The sequence below is a fragment of the Crotalus tigris genome, unplaced genomic scaffold (genome assembly GCF_016545835.1).
Source record: "Crotalus tigris isolate CLP2741 ecotype Arizona unplaced genomic scaffold, ASM1654583v1 scf7180000024506.7606697, whole genome shotgun sequence".
Taxonomy (NCBI): Eukaryota; Metazoa; Chordata; class Lepidosauria; order Squamata; family Viperidae; genus Crotalus; species Crotalus tigris.
Genome location: NW_024100678.1, coordinates 1357422 through 1377554, shown reverse-complemented (window position 1 = coordinate 1377554; position 20133 = coordinate 1357422). Strand labels below are relative to the sequence as shown.

Sequence of the window (20133 nt, the reverse complement as noted above, 5' to 3'; positions counted from 1 at the left end):
CCAATCCTGTTACAACATACAATGTTGCCGTGTTTTGCACAGAAGTATTTAAAATCTTTTAGAAGATGACTTGTGCCACAAACCAGTTTTAATGATTATTTAGACCATTATTATTGATTGTTTTGTAATTAATTCATTGCATTATTTGTATTAGAAATGTTTAGTTTACCACATTTTTATGCCCATTTATTGTTTTTAACCTCTCCTTTTAGACTCTTTTTTTTAGATTTTTGTTTTTATATATTTTATTTTTAACGTATTTGTATTTTTTTTTCCTTTTAAATTTCCTACACTCCACCCTTCCAATGCTGGTCTTTCACCATAATAAAAGTTTATTTGATTTATTAATGTACTTCCTGATAAACATGCAGAAGATTGCTCATAAATCTTGTGACTTTAGAGCAGATATGAATGTTTTGCTAATCTACCAATTTCTCAGAATATAATTCTGAGATCTTCCAGCGCAAGAAGGTTATTAACTATCATTTATATTTATTTCAGTCATGGCAGAGATGCAGAAGGACACCAAAATGAGACTAAAGCCACCAACATTCCGAAAATATAAAAAAGCCAACAGTAGTTTTCGTTATTTTGTTGAAGGAGCAGAACAGGGGAAAACAGCTTCTCTTCAGCATCAGGTTTTGATCCTTACAGAGGAAGTAAAATCTCAGAAGGTAAGCCTCCCCTTAAAATATATACCTAGTTCTGATCAACCAAAAGATTTAAATCAAGCATCCAGCTAGGTAAGACCAGGGCTTTTTTTTTTGTCATAGAACGCCCAGAATGGAGTTCCGGCACCTTTTTGGATGGAACCTTGTAGGGGTAGGCAAGGCGAGTTGTATGACATGTGTGAGTTCTGGCACCTTTTTTTTTTTTTTCAAAAAAAAAAGCACTGTGTAAGACAATGTTGGACTAGAAATTGTTCCCTAAAATTTCTAGCTAATCTAGTGATAATGCAGGGTTTGACAAATGGAAAGCAAAATGAAACTGGAAAAGTTTCTGGAAAAATGTCCTTAGACTGGTATGTTCTAGCCAGCAAATAAACCTGGCCTCTTTTATTGATAAATATATTTCATCATCCAGGCTGCAGGTTGTTTGATTTTTAACATAAAAGAAACTTAAGTATACTACTTAACTATACTATTAAGAAGAAACATCATGTTTTTTGATATTTCATGAGGTTGGAGTGCTGAGGTAACATAAAAGAGGGAGGCAGCGATGGTTGGCATTTAAGGAAACCCAGAAGAAAGTAGGCAATCTGTTTTATACAGTTATTAATGTGTGGGAGAAACTCCACAGTCATCCAGCTTCTCCTCTAGCCCCTGTTTACATTTCAAGATAAGGGCATCGGTTAGCATAAATTAGACTAAACCGTAGTCAAAATAGCAACTTTTAGTCAAAACTCAAAGATGTTAGACCACGTGTTGGGTGCAATTTAAGGAGGCTTGTTTCCATAAAAAGAACACTAGTAGGAGCACTTTGAGGCAACTGAAGAATCGTATAGGTAGTACTCAATGAACGACCACAATTGAGCCCAGAATTTCCGTTGCCATGTGAGACATTTGTTAAATGAATTTTGCCCCATTTTATGACCTTTCTTGTTGTTGTTAAATGAATCGCTGCATCTGTTAGGTTAGTAACTTGGTTGTTAAGTGAATCCAGCTTCCCCATTGACTTTGCTTGTCAGAAGGTCACAAAAGGTGATCACATGACCCCGGGACACTGCAACAGTCATAAATATGAATCAGTTGCCAGGCATCCAAATGCTGATCACGTCAACCAAACTGGAATGTTGCAATGGTCATAAGTATGAAAAATGATCATGTCACTTTTTTCAGTCCTGTTGTAACTTAGAACTATCACTAAAACGAATGGTTGTATGTCAAGGATTAACTGTACTCAACAGATTCAACCTTTGAGAAGTTAGTGTAACTACCAAGCTGTGCTCCTTTGCTGAAAAGTTTTACTGCATCAGGAACACTCTGGACATGCCCTGAATAGTAACAGGCCTGGATAGCTAATCCAGATTTAGATGTATTTTGTGGTATGTAATTTCTGTGAATCGTGGAAGATTACTCCAAGGTAGTCTAATCAGTTTATTTGTTTTATACTATGCCCATTTCATGATCAGTTTTGTGTCCTTTGCCTATGTTGTGTTTTTTTGTATTTTGTATGGGTTTATGTTATATCTCTATGTGTGTAAACGTATGCTCTGGGTCATGTGATCACAGATGTGTCTATGAAGCTTCTTTAATGATAGTAGAACTAGTCAATCACGGCCTTCTTGTAGCATTGTTTTTTTCCCAAGTTTCCAGTCTGGCCTATAGCCCTGGGGTTTTCTGGTTTCTTCCATTCAAGTATTAACCATATTATGATCTTCAAAAGTATTGAGGAACAGATCTCAATTAGCTTTTTACGGGTAGCTAGGTGCTGCAATATAATTAGGTAGAAGAGGAAAGATCCAGATTGAGATCCTAACTTAGTCAGAAAGTTATTCCTAAATAATGTTGTGTCTGTCACTCTGAATCTAACCAACCTGACAGGGCTGTTTAGGAACATAACATTGACAGCAAAAGGCAGAATGGTGTATATCTTGTACAAAGGGAATGATGAAAATCTTATATTAATGGGGCGAAGGACATTGTGAAAGAAACATTATTTCACAATATTTTTTTTCATGCTCCATAAAACCATCCCCCCCCCAAAAATATTATATCCAATGTCTATTCCATAGGAAAAAATATTTTTATTAAGAAAAATTTTAACAAGAGAAAAACAATGCTAATTTTTGACCAGAAATAAAGAAAATAAAAAATATGAAATGAGAAAGAAAATAAGAAAAAAGAAAGAAAATTGAAAAACAGCAAGAGAAGAAAAAGTTATAAAAAAACGGCTTCCAATCTTTTTAGCAGCAGTTAATACTTTACCATCTCTCTCTAAGACAGTGGTTCTCAACCTTTTTAATGCCGCGACCCCCAACCGGTCGTAAGTTGAGGACTACTCAACTAGTCGTAAGTCAAGGACTACTCAACTGGTGCAGCACCGTTTGCAGAATGGGACTTTTGACGGGCTCAGCAGGGCAGAGACAGCCTGGACAATTCCTATTGGCTTTTGAAAGCCAATAGAATTAGACTCTATTCAAGAGAGTCTATTCTATTGGCTTTCAAAAGCCAATAGAATAAAAGGGAGTAGCATAGCTAAGGAAAAGAGGGAAAAAATGGCAGACTGCGTTGTTTGGCGACCCCCGTGAAATGGTCGTTCGACCCCAAATGGGGTCCCGACCCACAGGTTGAGAACCACTGCTCTAAGATTACATCAACATTTTTTTCCTTTCTAATCATCAAATCCATAAATTATGAGTTCATTTTTTTCCTTTCTTCAACAAAATGTCCAAAACGGATTTTTACTTATTAGTAAATGAGATTATTGCCCTTTCTCTAAACAGATTATTAGAAAAAACATATTCTGTGTTTGGTTATAACATTATAGAATCTTTTAACTCCCAGATAATTACAACTCCAGGTTTAAGGCTATTTATTCATTTTTGTCATGTGCATATATTACAAGCTCTACAAGGATTCCTGATGTTTGACAACAACCTATTTAAAATCAATAAAAATCATATATAAATCCAGTACATTATAAAATCAGTCATCCTCCCTGATGCCCTTAATCCAGTAATAATGTCAGATCTTAGAAGCTCTGCAGAAAAACTGTTGGAGTACCAGAGTGAGTTGATTTGTTCCTGTAATAAATTGCTGGATGTTCAACATGCTCAACCCAATGTTAAAAGAGGACATAACTTTGCAAGATATTGCATTCTGTAGTTCCTCTGCCAAAAATCTATATTGAGACACATTTCCTGTACAACTGCTGAAAATCACCCTTGTTCTTCATTATTTCATAAAGGAAGGAGCTTTTAAAATATAAGTTCCAATTTGATTCTTTTGCTGCTGTTACTAAATACTATAATTATTTTGCTTTAAGAAAATGAATTCATTCACTAGACTCTGTGCCTCACATTAAGCTATACTTTGCTTTGGTTCACATATTGTGGTAAGTCACACAGACATACACAGACATACACACAGACATATATTTTACCAACATACGATTAATGCATTATTCAAAAATGAAGGCAAATTTAAATTTATGTTAACCCCTCAAAAGAGAAAGGTCAAGAGATAAAATAGCTATAAACATGTCAAAAACCCTATCCATAGCTCAGTTGTCCTGCTTTATCCATTAGATTTGCTAATTCCCTCATAACATAATCTTGGAAGAGGCTGCAAATATAAGAAAATGTACATTGGCTAATTCTGCAATAAAATAAAATTACCGCTATTACTGCTACTGATTCCTAAGCAAATGCTTAGAACTTCAAAAAGTAGAAAGAACTTCAGAACTAGAAAGAGTGCAGAAAACAGCAACAAAGATGATTAGGGGACTGGAGGCTAAAACATATGAAGAATGGTTGTAGGAATTGGATATGTTTAGTCTAGTAAAAAGAAGGATGATGATAGCAATGTTCCAATATTTAAGGGGCTGCCACAAAGAAGAGGGGGTCAGCCTATTCTTGAAAGCACCTGAAGACAAAACAAGAAGCAATGGATGGAAACTAATCAAGGAGAGAACCAAACTAGAAATAAGGAGAAATTTCCTGACAGTTGGAACAATTAATCAGTGGAACGACTTTCCTCCAGAGGTTGTGGGTGCTCCATCATTGGAGGTTTTTAAGAAGAGACTGGACAACCTCTTGTCTGAAATGATATAGGGTTTCCTGCTTGAGCAGGGGCTTGGACAATGAAAACATGTACAAATAACCAAAGTAATTTGCGTCATTTGTGTGATTACAGTACACTTTTGACATAATTACACAAAGTGCGTGCAATTACATCTTTTGTCTAATTATACATAAATTGATACAAATTATAGAAAACAAATGATATAATAATGTCAAGTAGGTAATTAGGCAAATGATATAAATGGTCTTAGTCATCAGTACTGTTTCGTAAAAAAACAGATTTTGTAGCTGAAATCTTAATCACATTTCCTCTTGTTACATTCAAAATCCACTGCATTGCACCCATAAAAATCAAGTTCTTACTGTTTGCAAATAATCTCTGTTAACTGAAAGTAAGGATTTAAAAGAACCCATGATGAAAGTAACATTGGAATGACAAACCCAGGTTAATACAGTATTAAACATTAAGGAGACAAAGGTAATGTCAAGCAGTGAGACTTCAGCATTTATCTTGAAGCAATAAAGTGGTAAACAATTTATTTCAATAATTGCTCATAATAATGAGGGCAGTGACATTCAAGATCATGAAAACAAAGCATATTGCATCGGCCAAATCCATCAGAATAGTTAAAGCATTTTTCACCCAATAATGTACAACTATGAAAGCTGGATATTTAATACTGTAGAATGAGAAGGAAAAAAATCATTTAGTTACATATTTGGAGATGGCTGGTAGGAGTTCCATGGATGAAAGAAGATTCAGTATCCCAATTCTGATATAAATAAATCCCCAAGCACCCCAATCAACAACTAAAAAAAACCCACACGCAACCAGGAACCACATAAATATTACACATAGAATAGCCCAAAGCACACATTCTGCTAAAGAGAAGTTCCCTGAGGATGAACTTCTAGCACAAAACCAAAAGGACCCAGATTGGGTCCTGCAAAATTATCCTGAGACATGTATATTTACCTTCATTCATGATATAAATAAAGCCCAATATGAAGAAATTATCAGCAAGTAGGAATTCATATACTCTAGGCCATATTGGGAAGTTGGAGGAATCAAAGTCCACACATCTTCAAGCTGCCAAGATTGAGAAACACTGCCCTAGGCATTGATGTGAATAAATAATTGGCAGGAAAAAGATGACAATGGTTTACAATGGCTAAGGGGTTGAGAATGAATAAGTCAAATGGGTGGAATCAACGAGTTCACTGAAATGTCCTTGGACAATCTGCGGGTTGCTACAGAATAGAATACAGAATGACAGAGTTGGAAGGGACCTTGTAGGTCATCTAGTCCAACTCCCTTCTCAAGCAGGAGACCCTCTACCATTTCTGATAAATGGCTGTCCAGTCTCTTCTTAAAAGCCTCAGTGATGGAGCACCCACAACTTCTGAAAGGAAGCTGTTCCACTGGTTGATTGTTCTCACTGTATTTCTAGGTTGATTCTCTCCTTGATCCGTTTCCACCCATTGTTCCTTGTCCGGCTTTTGGGTACTTTGGAAAATAGGTTGTGTCCCCCACTTCTCTATGACAGCCCCTCAAATATTGGAACACTGCTATCATATCATCCCTGGTCCTTCTCTTCACTAGACTAACTAGGCCCAGTTCTTGCAACCGTTCTTCGTATGTTTTAGCCTCCAGTCCTCTAATCATGGAGATGGGTCTAGATGGCAGATGTTTGTCCACATGGTTTCTCTACCTCTAAGGAAACATTCCTTTGCTTTCAGGAACATGTATTTGTAGGGAACAAAGAAGACCTCACGTCATACAGTTTTAGGGAAGTGGGAACTTCATCATCCTTTTATAAAAATACAAGAGATTCCATTTTTTGGTGCTAAATTCTAGCATAATACCAGCTCTCAGAATCTTTTCAATTTCCCCCTAATCTGTCCTTGGAAATTCAGTGCAGCTTATTGTCATTTGTACTTTTCAGTGGAATGTAAGTTTGGGTCATCATTATATGAAAGAAATATAGATCCTTTCCAGATATAGAAATATTTGATTTGGACCTGTGTATGATGTTTCTCTGCTGCACGCTGAACAATTCTGAATGCTTTGTTAAACTGGAAGAAACTTTGCGGCCATCTAGCCCATGGCTCTCTAGAAGGTTAGGCAAATGTGTGTGCATGTGTGCTTTATTCCTACTACTTGAGATGAATGATGACAGGAATTGATTTGAGGAGGGAGAGGGTCTTGCAACTATACAAGTGCTCTGCCCCTGAATTCTGTCCACCCTCCAATAATTGTGACGTTTTCAATTTCCCCCACTCCTCCCCCGCCTTTTCTCAAAAAAAGTGGACGGGACTGAAAATACAATGTTGTTTTCAGATAGTTGCACTAAGAGCTGCTTGTACTGTATAACAAACGGGACATTCCCAACATTTGTGCTAGTTTTCCTAAGAGTTGTTATTTAATGTAACAGCAAGTCACTTCAAAGTGGCTCTCTGGGATAGATCATATGAACATCACAAGCCCAATGGCTACAGGGAATTTATGAATCAGCTGTATTATCTTGAGATGATTCAAGGAAACAGAGAAGTTCAGTCTGTGTTACGATGACCTATAGTAACCATGCCAGATCTCTTGACGTTGTAATCCAAAATCCTAAAATTATTTGAGGTAGGTCTATGGCCACTAGATATTTATAGTGTCTTTTAGAATCATCCAGTCATTGTTGTGCCAAAATAATAACAATGAGGAAAGGCATTACATCATCCCAGTGATGGCTGTGGCTGGATTATGCTCAAAATCCTGGGGAGATCTTGCCGTGGAGATCTTGGAGATCTTGTCACAGCACAGCACATAAGCTACTCTGCTATTTTATGTCAGTTTGCTTATGGTCTTAGAAGGAGGGAATGGGGAAAAAACATTTTAATTGGACCAAGTTCCTTGGAAAACAAATCTGCCACCATGATTTTTTCTCCTCTCATTTTAGAAGATCTGCAGGAGAGCTATGCACTGTATCCATCTATCTCTCAGTCCACAACATGATCTTTAAGTATATTTTGTTTGGCAGCCAAAAGACTACCTGTTACATGTTGATTTTTTTTAAAAAATATATCCTTTTAATTAAAGGAAAAAAGGTAGCATTCTGCAAATGTCATTTATTTCCAGCAGTGTCTGTGATACAGGCTCCAAATTGACCCAGAAGCATTTTAGAAAACAAAATGTTAGAACCTGCGGGCTTAGTGTTTTGCTTTGCTTTGGTGCTTTACTGGACAATCTACCCAATTGCCCAGGGGGCAAAAAAAAAAAAAAAAACAAAGATAAAAGAGGGTGTTGTGGTAGGCAGAGAAGCTGCTAGGAAAGAATTGTTAATCAGTTTCCGATTAAATGATTTATTATTATCTGTGCCTATCACTTCAGCCATTTTCATTTTAGCCATTTTCTTTGGAGTGCTTAAAACCTACTGCCAAAATTCCAGATGTGCTGCTAGTGTGGAGATCTTGACCTATGTCTTTTATATGTATGTTCTTTCTGTATTTGAAGAGATATTTTGTTGGGGTTGAACTACAAAGTAATGTGTTCTCATGAGAGAAAGAGAACATAAAAATAGAGCTGCTGAATTTGGCCTAAACTTAACTAGCAAGTTTTCTGCCTCATACAGTGGCCCATCAGATGCACCTAAAAAGCCCTAAATGGAAAATCAGGAGATCTTTTCTTTCCCATTGTTGCTCTTGGGCTTATAGTATATAATGGTGGACTACTTCCATGGGTCCTACCCAGTTTAGTAATAGATAGATTTGTCTTTTCATATATTTTTTTTCCTCTTACAGGAACTGGTCAAACTTCTTCACAAAGCTCTGGAGGCAGCTCAGAAAGAGAAACGAGAGTCCTGCAGGTATCTGGTCACAGCTACGGAAAAAGACAGGCTGGAATTAGTGCGCCACAAAGTGAGGCAGATTGCTGAGCTGAGTAAACAGGTCCAAGTGCTAGAGATGGAAAAGAAAGACCTGGAGCAGGAAGCTGCTTTGAAGGAGGAGCACATCAAGGAGCTGGGAGAACATGTGCAGCTCTTGATGGACAAAAACGAAGCCAAGCAACAAGTCATCCTCAAGCTGACAGACCAGCTCACTAGAGAGATGTCTGACTCTGTTACTGAGGCAGACAGCATCATGGCTGAGACCTTGTACAAGCAACAGGAAAAGATCGAACACCTGAAGGTACTCTGAGAGGAATTCACAACTAGGCTCAAATAGTACAAGCCAGTGGTGGCGAACCTATGGCACTAGTGCCAGAGGCGGCACTCGGAGACCTCTCTGTGGGCACACACGCTGTCACCCCAGCCCCGCCTCCCCCCGTAGCCCCCTCCTCACCAGCAGCCCCCCCGGCTTTAAACAGTATCTATGACATGAGTCCTCAGTTGTATGGGGCTTAGTTCCCATTGCCTAATCCGCATTAATATTGTAAGAAATTGTTCTATTTATCTGTGTAGCTGTAACATTTGTCAAAGTCTACATAGACATTAGAAGAGTGAAGGCTTAAGTTACATTTTAGGCCACAATATTCTTGATTAATTTGAAAAACCTGGGAAGGGTCACTATAAAGAAATAAAAAGAGCCCAATCTTTCCTTCCTTCCTTCCTTCCTTCCTTGTCAAGATCCCAGGGTCCATCAATCTATACCTAATTGCATGAGTATTTTAGGGTGAAGGTTACTTTACATGCCTTTTCATGTCTTTTTCTCAGGATGATCTTGAGGCATATAAGACTCAGAACCAATTTTTGAACTCTGAAGTCCACCAGGTTAGCAAAATATGGAGCACAGTGGCACAGAGAGAAAAAAACCTTCTGATGAAGGTAAGAAGCAAGGCTATTTGACCCACATTGGTGCTTTGGTTTTCTTCTTACATTTTAAATCTGATTTTCAAATATATAGGAAGTTTTCTACTTGTCTGTCAAACACAGAGAACTTTGGGAACTCTTTTTATTTGCTCATTTCTCATGTCACTGGCATGTGGCTGTTCACATGATGCAGTTTGAGGAGGGCCACATGATTGGCTTTACCCCAATTTTGTGTTCTTGGGCCAGCTGTGGATTCAATTTTCACATGTGAATTCAGATATATGAAAAAAAAATCTTATTCATAAACGCATCTATGTGCAGATTGGTTCAGTGTGATTGCAACATTTCAGGATTCCCTAGATGTGGATAGACAAAATAAATCTGCCCTCAAATTGCTGCTACAGTTAATCCAAGTGATTTCGGTCAATAATAAATGATGGAATCTGCTAAAAATCCATCATTTTATTCGCAAGTAAGCACAAAACATATATTTGGGACAGATGTGTTCAAAAAGAGCATAACTTTTGAAAAAAAAATCATATTAACAACTAGGTGAAATGGAAACCCATCAAGTTGTAAAGAACAATGAATTCAGTGTTGTTGTTTTTTTAATTTACAAAAATGAGATGAGCCAAACTTAGCTTGAAAAGCACAACCCAGTTGACATTAAACAGATAATTGAGTATAGGAATTTCATGATGGTAAGAAACAGCCACCCTTAGATAGCTGCTAATGCCTGTTTTTCCCACCTAATTCTGTGATTAAAGCATAAATATCAAATCCACATATCAAATGCCTAGCCACATAAACATGATGATATGAGCTATCATCTTCAAATAGAGCAGTGGTTCTCAACCTTTTTAATGCCACGACCCCCAACCGGTCGTAAGTCAAGGACTTTCCCTGCCCGGGAGCGCCGCACATGCGTGGTGCCGCCCCCTGCGCCAGCTGATGCGTAGCTGGCAAGTGGCAGAGATGGAGCAGGCCGACCACCGGCTGGGCCACCAGCTGGCCCAGCCCAAGGGAGGTAAGGCACCCGCCAGGCCCCACGTGTGCCAGCAACCCTCTCTGTGCCCGCCGGCCTCCCACTTCCCACCCCTGGCCCTCTTTTACTTACATTTTTAGTAGTTGCTCAGCAGGGAGGAAACTTCGCTCGCCTTCGCTGCAGACAACTTGCAGCACCGTTTGCAGACTGGTACTTTTGGCGGGCTCAGCAGGGCAGAGACAGCCTGGACAATTCCTATTGGCTTTTGAAAGCCAATAGAATTAGACTCTATTCAAGAGAGTCTATTCTATTGGCTTTCAAAAGCCAATAGAATAAAAGGGAGTAGCACAGCTAAGGAAAAGGGGAAAAAAATGGCGGACTGCGTTGTTTGGCGACCCCCGTGAAATAGTGGTTTGACCCCAAATGGGGTCGTGACCCACAGGTTGAGAACCGCTGAAATAGAGGTTGGATGGTCATCTGAGGTACTCTGACCAAGGAGCCTTCACTGAGCAGGGGGTTGGACTTGATTACTTATAAGGTCCCTTCCTACTCAGTAATATTCTGAATTATCATCTAAATAGGTCCCTAGCATCACATCCAAAATGAGACCGTGCAGTTAAAAGCAGTCTTGATGATTAGTGTATGAGATGGTCAGTGGAAAAGAGAGAATCCTTAATTTAACCCAATGTTGCTACTAATTCAATGGCTGATTGACAAATGAAGAAAAGTAACAACACTGCAGTTGTTACTTTTTGGACAGTTATGATAAGAGCAGAATTTTTTTCACCAATCCTAAAGCCGACTGGCACCAGCCTTTGTTGATAGAATTCCCGCAGCAGACAAAGTGTTCCAAAAATAGCAGTGTGTTTGTGTCAGGGCAACAGAAAGTTTCATTGTTCCTTAGAGGTCTTTGCAATACCTTTCATTTATTCATCCCAGAGTGTCTTAAAACAGTGGTCCCCAAACTTTTTTTTCCCCCTGAGTTAGGAAACGGAGATGAGCACCGTGCCCTAGAATCAGACTCGATTGGGCAGGGGAATCCTTTACCTTTACATATGATACACAGGTCAAATGAACGACAGAACATATGAATTTATACTAACAAGATCAGATTCCTGCCTCAAAACAGTTGATTTCAATACTCCATACTTTAATCTGTAGACCAGTGGTTCTCAACCTTTTTAATGCCGCGACCCCCAACCGGTCGTAAGTCGAGGACTACTCAACTGGTGCAGCACCGTTTGCAGAATGGGACTTTTGGTGGGCTCAGCAGGGCAGAGACAGCCTGGACAATTCCTATTGGCTTTTGAAAGCCAATAGAATTAGACTCTATTCAAGAGAGTCTATTCTATTGGCTTTCAAAAGCCAATAGAATAAAAGGGAGTAGCACAGCTAAGGAAAAGGGAAAAAATGGCGGACTGCGTTGTTTGGCGACCCCCGTGAAATGGTCGTTCGACCCCAAATGGGGTCCCGACCCATAGGTTGAGAACCACTGCTGTAGACGGTTGCTCTATTCTTTAAAAAAAAAAAAAGAACTTAAAAATCAGAATACATTCAGAATGAATCCAAGAGGCAGATATAACAAGCCTCTGTTTTGACAACCTTTTTTTCTCTTCTTACGGCAGTGTGCTCAACTGCAAGCCCACAATTGCCAGATTGAAAGCAAGTACCTGATGTTTCTAAGGACCCTGCAGGGACTGCCGGATTTGGCTCAGGAACACATGGCCTTGGTGACGGGACTCATTGAAGAGGCCCTGCAATGGGATATGAAGGAAGACACCCTGGTTCCTGTTCAGCTAAGCCCAGTCAAGTAAATTACTAATAGGACTGTTCGTGAAAGAGGCGTGGCATGTCTGTGGAGTGGATCAGTGATATCCTCAGTGGGGTGGGGGGAAAAGCAAGATTGGGGGGGTTTCTCCAACAGAGGTCCCCAACCTTTTGGGCACCAGTTCCATGGAGAGAGCTTTTTCCACGGACCGGAGGGGGTTTGGTTTTGTGTGCCGTCTCCATATGGCAGATGGGGCTTTGCTTGTTTGTGTGGACCAGTTGCTGGCATGCCGTGGCCCGGTACTGGTCCATGGACCAGGGGTTGGGGACCTCTGTTCTACAGTACCTGTGTTGTTACATTGCACACACACACACACACACCAAAAAGGGTGGAGCTTCCAGTGCATTGCCACAATGCTACTTCAGCACTCTAACGAAAGGAATGAGAGTCTGCAGATAGGATGGTTGCATTTGCACCAGGCTCACTGTAGCTGGAAGCCAGGATTTCAGATTCATTCTTTCAACTGATGGCCAACCGATAATGCTACGTGTCCTTATGCTGCTTTTGCAATAACGTAGGTTAAGTTGAGGTAAGATAACATAGCTTTAGTTGCTGGTCTTCATTTGTGTATTCAAACAGCAGATAAATGTAGATCACTTTACTTGCCTTATTTTTTCACAGGGTATTTTTGGTCCAAGTGTGTTATTGTAAAAGCTAAAAAAAAAGTAGATCATTAGTTTATAAGGACTAATTTTTATTGAAGTGCACATGATCATACGCTTTCTTCAGGATCTCCAAAAGATGCCTCCATTTTTTTTTTAACATTGTTGCTATGTTTGTACAAGATGTTTAAAGACAATTCACATTTTCACCACCAGTGTGGCCTAATAACTTGGTATTTCCCTAATTCTGTTCTTTCCACTGTTTAGCCAATATGATGATTACGGGTTTATGACAGTTCCTGAATATGAAGCTGCAGACCGGAAGCTCTTGGCCAAAATCCAGGCCCTGGAGATCAAATACACCAATCTGAACAAGGAGACCACGGACAAACCTCTCTCTGAGCGATGGAATAACTTTGGAGAACTGACACCCTCTTCAGAGCTAAAAAGCTTATTGCGCTGTGGTGTCCCCATAGTGCATCGCCAGAGGGTATGGAGATGGATTATCAGCCATCAGTTAAAGCAAACACGCTCCGCTGGTCATTACCACAATTTACTCAAGAAGTGTGAAAATGCTGAGCACCCAGCTTCCCAGCAAATTGAACTGGATCTGCATCGCACGCTGCCCAACAATAAACATTTTATGTCACCGGCTTCCCAGTTTATTCCCAAACTTAGAAGAGTTTTACTTGCATTCTCCTGGCAAAATCCAACCATCGGCTATTGCCAAGGATTGAACAGGTGCCTGCTTACATTTGTTACTTTTTATTTTTAAAAAGAATTCTCTGGGTCTTCAGCATTTTTTTGTTGTTCTTTTCATTTTGTTGTTATTTCCAACATTGAAAATTCAGATCTGTGACCATTAGACCATTCAGGTCTAATGTGTAATATGTTTACCTGCTTTAGTTATAATGGTGTCTTACTCATCGCAGACTGGCTGCCATTGCCTTGCTGGTTCTAGAAGAGGAAGAAGAAGCTTTCTGGTGTTTAGTTCATATCACAAACAATTTAATGCCTCAAGATTACTACAGCAACACATTAATAGGCTCGCAAGTAAGTCTGACGCTTTCTTCTGTGCGGAGGAACAGGATAATTACAGAATTTTATACTGTGAGAAATAAGTAATTTTGAGAATTGCTTATATTATGGCAGAACATATTGGAAGGATCTACAGAATGCAGAGTAACAGAGTTGGAAGGGACTTTGGAGGTCTTCTAGTCCAACCCCCTGCTCAAGCAGGAGACCCTATACTAGTTCAGACAAGTGGCTGTCCAGTCTCTTTTTAAAAGCCTCCAGTAATGGAGCACCCACAACTTCTGAAGGCAAACCGTTCCACTGGTTGATTGTTCTCACTGTTGGGAAATTTCTCTCTAGTTCTAGGTTGTTTTTCTCCTTGTTTTGTTTTCATCCATTGTTTCTTGTCTTGCCTAACAAGTCTATCCCTGACAAGTTCTAGGTTGCTTCTCTCCTTGATTAGTTTCCATCTTGCCTTGCCTTTTGGTGCTTTGAAAAATAGGTTGATCCCCTCTTCTTTGTGGCAGACCCTCAAATATTGAAACACTGCTATCATGTCACTTCTTTTCTCTAGACTAGCCATATCCAATTCCTGCAACTGTTCTTTAAATGTTCTAGTCTCCAGTCCCCTAGTCATCTTTGTTGCTGTTCTCTGCACAATTTCCAAAGTCTTTTTTTTATAATGTGGTGACCAAAACTGGATGCAGTATTCAAGATATGGTCTTACTAAGGTGTTATAAAGCGGTACTGATACTTTTCGTGATGTTGACTCTATCCCTCTGCTTATACAGCCAAGGATTGTATTAGCTTTTTTGGCGGCGGCTGAACATTGCTGGCTCATATCTAAGTGATTGTCCACTAGGACTCCTAGATCTTTTAGAGACCGAGTGCCCAAAAATTGGCCCCGCCCCCGCTCCACCCCCTTGCCCGTCCCCCATCTGCCCCCCATTCCCTGCCCCCACCTGCCCACAGGACCACTCACCGCCTCCAAGGCCCGCCGCAGATCGCCCAGGCAGCCCAGCAGCATTATGGCGGCCACACCCTCTGCCCACGCCCTGCAGCATCAACTGCATGATGGGGTGTGAGGGCAGAGTCTTGTCTATGCTGCCTGGCTGCCATGTCCTTGGCTGCGCTGCTCCATGTGGGCCACGCTCGAGGGCGAGTCTCCTTCAGGGGAGCTGCTGGAGAGGAGGGAGTCGTGGGGGGGGCAAGGCTGGGGTAACGGCACGTGTGCCCACAAAGAGGGCTCTGGAGTGCCGCCTCTGGCACCCGTGCCATAGGTTCGCCACTATTGTCCTAGATTCTTCTCACAGTTATGACTTTTGAGCCATATACAGTATATACACTATACTGTACACTGTATTCATATACACTGTAGCTGATCTTATTGGAATAGCTACAGTGTAAGACTGTATGTTTGTTTCAAAGTGATGGAAAGAATATTTAAACATTTTTAAATGGTTCCAGACAGGAGTATCTAATAGATCTCATTTTCCCATACAGATCTTCCTCTCTATAAGAATGATCAGCCGTGAGACCATAGAAATGAAGAATAACCTTTCTAACATAAGTGTTTATCACTATTGATATTTTGCCAAATCCAGGTAGATCAAAGAGTTTTCAAAGACATCTTAGCAGAGAAGCTTCCCAGGCTGACAGCGCACTTGAATCAACTTCAAATTGACCTGTCCTTAGTGACCTTCAACTGGTTCCTGGTTGTTTTTGTTGATAGTCTTGTCAGCGATATTCTCCTCAGAGTTTGGGATGCTTTCCTCTATGAAGGTGCCAAGGTAAGAACGTTACACTCATCCACCAAGTTGGTTAAGTGTCTGCATCTATTCCCCAGCAGCTGGACCAATTTAGATCAGTCTTCAGGATACCTAACATGTTTATTGAATCCTTACTATCCTGTGTAAGTTTTTACATCCGTGTAAATTATTCAGGTGTGGCTATTTCCCTCCACTAATATAGTACATGAAAGTCAATGAAGTTTCTTTTTGCCCCAGGTGATATTCCGTTACGCACTCGCAATTTTTAAATATAATGAAGAAGCAATATTGAAGATTCGAGACAATCTGGAATTCTATCAATATCTTCGTTTTTTCACCAAAACTATCTGTGATGGCAGGTAAGAGTTCTCAGAAGCCAAAGGCAATGCAGGAGAATCAAGACAGATCAAGTAGTTTAACATATTGCTGAGGCTGACATCTGGACCAAAACAGGTCTCTATTCCTTTATTAAGTCATGCCAGACCTAGTTCCTCATGTTGTTGCCCAATCTTGAAATAACATAATGGTCAGATGGCAAACTCATTAACTCCAAGGAAGGGCTTCTACTTGTATGATGTGAAAAGGATGCTTGAGCACCAATCGAATAAATAGACTTTGTTAATATCCCTTTTCCTTCTCATTTCAATATACTTACTAATGGGTTTTGAGTTTTGGTATTACTGATTTCTAAATCTTTGTCTCTGTGTTTTCCTAATTTGATTGACCACCAATTCTAATACCATGGGTGTCTCTCAGGGTATGGCAAAGGGGGATTAATAATGATGATGGTATGATGGCATCTCACAAATATCGCATTGTGCATACTTACATCATAAGCACATAATGATAGCATTTAAGAGATAGTGTCATTACCCATCATCATCATAGTTTGTTGCAGGTCCTTTTGTCTAATATAAAGCTTCAATTAACTGCATACAAAAAAAAGGCTTCCCAGGAAATCTGAATTAGTATGATCTAAGAGAGGCCTTTTACATAACATCACAAACATGTTGAGCTTTGGATCGGCTCTTTGCAAAACTGCTATATTTTGAAGAAGGATATTTCTCTCCCAAATGTATGTTCAGGCAGAGTTACTATTTATCTATTTCTTGTTTGGCTCATGTATTCTCCTCTTCCAGAAAGCTGATGAGCATCGCCTTCAGTGATATGAATCCGTTTCCCATGAAGCTGCTTCAGAATCGACGTGGAGTGCATAGATTAAAAGTGGAAGCTGAGCTGAGAGAACTAGAGCAGCTAAAAGCCGAGTATATGAAGGAACAGGCTGAACACGCAGCCAGCCCGCTAGATGGAGCCGCGAGTGAGGAGGAAGAAGAGATCTAACTCTCATTCTCTCTCTGGTCCGTTGTAAACATTGCCTTTGTTTGAAACGCAAAGGCAGCAGTTATTTATGAGAAACATTTGGCACCTAGTGCAATGAATGCAGATGTACTGGATGGTTTGTAGGTCCACTGCAAATAAGGGTGTGAGGGCGAAGGTTTGTTATCCAAGCTTACGGGTTGGTGTCCAAACGTTTCGTTGCCAGGCTAGATAGTATCTTCAGCGGAGATTAGGAGATGTCCGGGTTCTTCTATTTATAAGGGCTTCAGGTGTGGGTGTGTTGAGTGAGGGTCTTGTGATGGGTCTTGTGATGGCCTCCCCATCACAAGACTCACACCTGACCCATCACAAGACCCTCACTCAACACACCCACATGTGAAGCCCTTATAAACAGAAAACACTGACATTGACATTCCCTAAACTCCCCTGAAAATGTTACCTCGCCTGGTAATGAAACATTCGGAAACCAACCCACAAACTCAGACAATGAACCTTCACCCTCATCCTATATCTGAGCTACAGATATTTGCCACTGTTGCAAATAAGGGTACATCATGTCTTATGTACGTTATGTCTTTTATGGATTTTTTTTTAGTACAAAAAAAGTCCTGAATTTATTTCTCTAGAGATTTTCTGCTACTCTGACTTTAAATCGTAAGAATCCCATTAGAACTTAGACCTTATGAATGCAGCCATTATAGTTTGTGAACCCTAATTTATGGCAGGTCTGCACAAATTTACCACACTGATAAATTAAAAATAATTGCAGGCTGCATAGGAATATCTGGTTCGTTGATCAGCTAGCAGAGTGGTAGCAGGTATTGGCAGCACCACTAACGCCTGGAGATACTGGAGGCACTTGGCAGTGTGTCTTTTGAGGAAGCAACAGGAGATCCTTCATGACAGTGGTGCTTTTTGGTGGTTGAATTTAATGACCTTTTAAAAAATGCTAGTGGACCTTCAAGGCTGCTTGGCAGGCCACGTATGGCCCATGGGCTGAAAATGCAGGGCTGATTTATGGTTTACTATTACCCCTGGTTCATTCCATTATGACTTTTTCAGCCAATCATGGGTGAAGCAAAATGTGGATTAACACAATGTATGAGCCACACTTTTCTTATGCATATACTAAATTTCCCCTTCTTTTTTTGTTTTCATTCTTTGTTTTATAATAGGCTTTCTAATCAGTTGGCTTTCCTGCAATCCCTCTAAGGGGGATTTAAAATCTCAAGAATTACTCATTAGCTCAAGACCCTATCTCTCTATAGTATATTTGAGGTAGTTAATTAAATGGTACATATCTGTCATTCATGTCATCCTCCCCAATTATGTAAACATTTGCCAAGAACTCCAATCTGAAATCGTCCATTCTATGATTGGGACTTAACTTAATAAATGCAATTGTTGGTGCTCAAATTAGCATCCTGTCTGAGAATGGAAAAGACTACAGAATAGGGCCGAGGCAGAATTTTCTGACAAGGCAAAGCCTTATGCAAGTCCTTGAGAACTGATTAGTAGTGCTGTGCACATTTCAAAAAATCAGGTGAAACTTAGCTCAATCTGCTGCAAATGTAACCTTTCTCTGCTTTTCCTTAAAACTTATAGCTTCTATTTGTGTAGGTAAAAGTGCTTCTGCTTTAATGACTCAACTCTTATGTGACTCTTAAGGCAGCAACATCCATTATTCAGTCTTAAAAAGGGGGGTTGCTTTAACAAAGACCAGAGAGATGTTGTGTTCTTGTGAGGTATGAAGCACTTCTTCCAGTTTATTTTTGAAGTTTGCCTGGCCCAACTGATCTGTTGACTGATCAAAAACTTCTGCAAATTATCTTGAAAAGACTAGTGCAGTTGCAGATTTATGACAGACATTTGTTGTTGCCTTAAACCAGATACAGAAGAGAGATAGTAGAATGAACTGATCTTCCTAAGTTACCCTGTCTGGTCAACACTTTGATAGGCGCATAGTATTTTATTGATGATAACTACCAGAAGAACCCCAAAAGTGGCTGCAAAGCAAAATTACCAAAAGCCTCAATAATAGGCTCAGTGTGATGCAAAAACTATCTGAAAACAACATAGAAGCAGAAACTAGATGATGCTACTAAAACCAGGTTGTGTGCTTTCCTTGTAACCAGCCATACATGCTGCTTTGTCATCTCTTGTAAGGGTATTGACTGTTCCTGAGCAACCAGATCAGAGCCTTCTGATGATGCTTCCTTCTTTCTAGAAGTCCCTAATGTTAAGGCCCTCAAGAAAGCAGAGCTGCTTAACTCATTCTTTTGGTCAGTCCTCACACAAAAGGAAATTATAGCCCAACATACCAAAAAAACTATTGCAAAAGACAAACTAGAAACAAAAATTAAAATAAGCGAAAAAAATGGCAAGAGAACACCTATCCGATATTGACAAATATAAATCACTGGGACCTAACAGACTACATCCCAGAGTTCTGAAGAAGCTGGCAGATGTTATCTCAGAACCACTGCACCATATCTTTCAAAAATCCTGGAGCATTGGAGAAGTACCTGAGGATTGGAAAAGGACTGATGTGGTTCCCATCTTCAAGAAAGTTAAAAAAAAAACAGGAAATTACAGACCAATCAATCTAACATCAATACCTTGGAAGATCTTGGAAAAGATAATCAAAACCAGATCTGTGAACAACTAGAAGCAAACAAAGTTATAACCAGTAGCCAGCACGGGTTTTGACAAAAACAAATCATGTCAAACCAATCTTATTTCATTCTTTGATAAAGTCACCAAATTAGAGGACCAGCGAAATGCTGTGGACATAGTATACTTAGACTTCAGTAAGGCATTTGACAAAGTAGACCACAACTTGCTGCTTAGTAAGCTAGAAAAAGGTGGGATAAACAACAACACCATCAGACGGATCTGCAGCAGGCTGACAAATCGTACTCGGCAAGTAGTTCTCAATGGTACTACATCCACACAGAGAAGTAAGTAGTGGGGTACCACAAGGTTCTGTCTTAGGCCCAGTACTGTTCAATATCTTCATTAATGACTTAGATGAGGGAATAGATGGGGAACTTATCA

The 20133-nt window shown here is 39.9% G+C and overlaps 1 protein-coding gene across 4 annotated transcripts in view; it reads left to right on the top strand.

Moving 5' to 3' along the window:
* The window catches only part of TBC1D2 (TBC1 domain family member 2), a 48520-nt gene extending 29085 nt beyond the window's left edge, over nucleotides 1-19435 (top strand). For all 4 annotated transcript variants that reach the window (XM_039333681.1, XM_039333682.1, XM_039333684.1 and 1 more), the window contains 9 exons: nucleotides 502-674; nucleotides 8534-8920; nucleotides 9445-9555; nucleotides 12151-12335; nucleotides 13223-13696; nucleotides 13888-14008; nucleotides 15574-15759; nucleotides 15976-16097; nucleotides 16878-19435. In XM_039333681.1, the coding sequence (XP_039189615.1) occupies nucleotides 502-674; nucleotides 8534-8920; nucleotides 9445-9555; nucleotides 12151-12335; nucleotides 13223-13696; nucleotides 13888-14008; nucleotides 15574-15759; nucleotides 15976-16097; nucleotides 16878-17079 (1961 nt within the window). In that variant the 3' untranslated portion in view covers nucleotides 17080-19435. The remainder of the gene's footprint in view (nucleotides 1-501; nucleotides 675-8533; nucleotides 8921-9444; nucleotides 9556-12150; nucleotides 12336-13222; nucleotides 13697-13887; nucleotides 14009-15573; nucleotides 15760-15975; nucleotides 16098-16877) is intronic.
* Nucleotides 19436-20133: the final 698 nt, after the last annotated feature.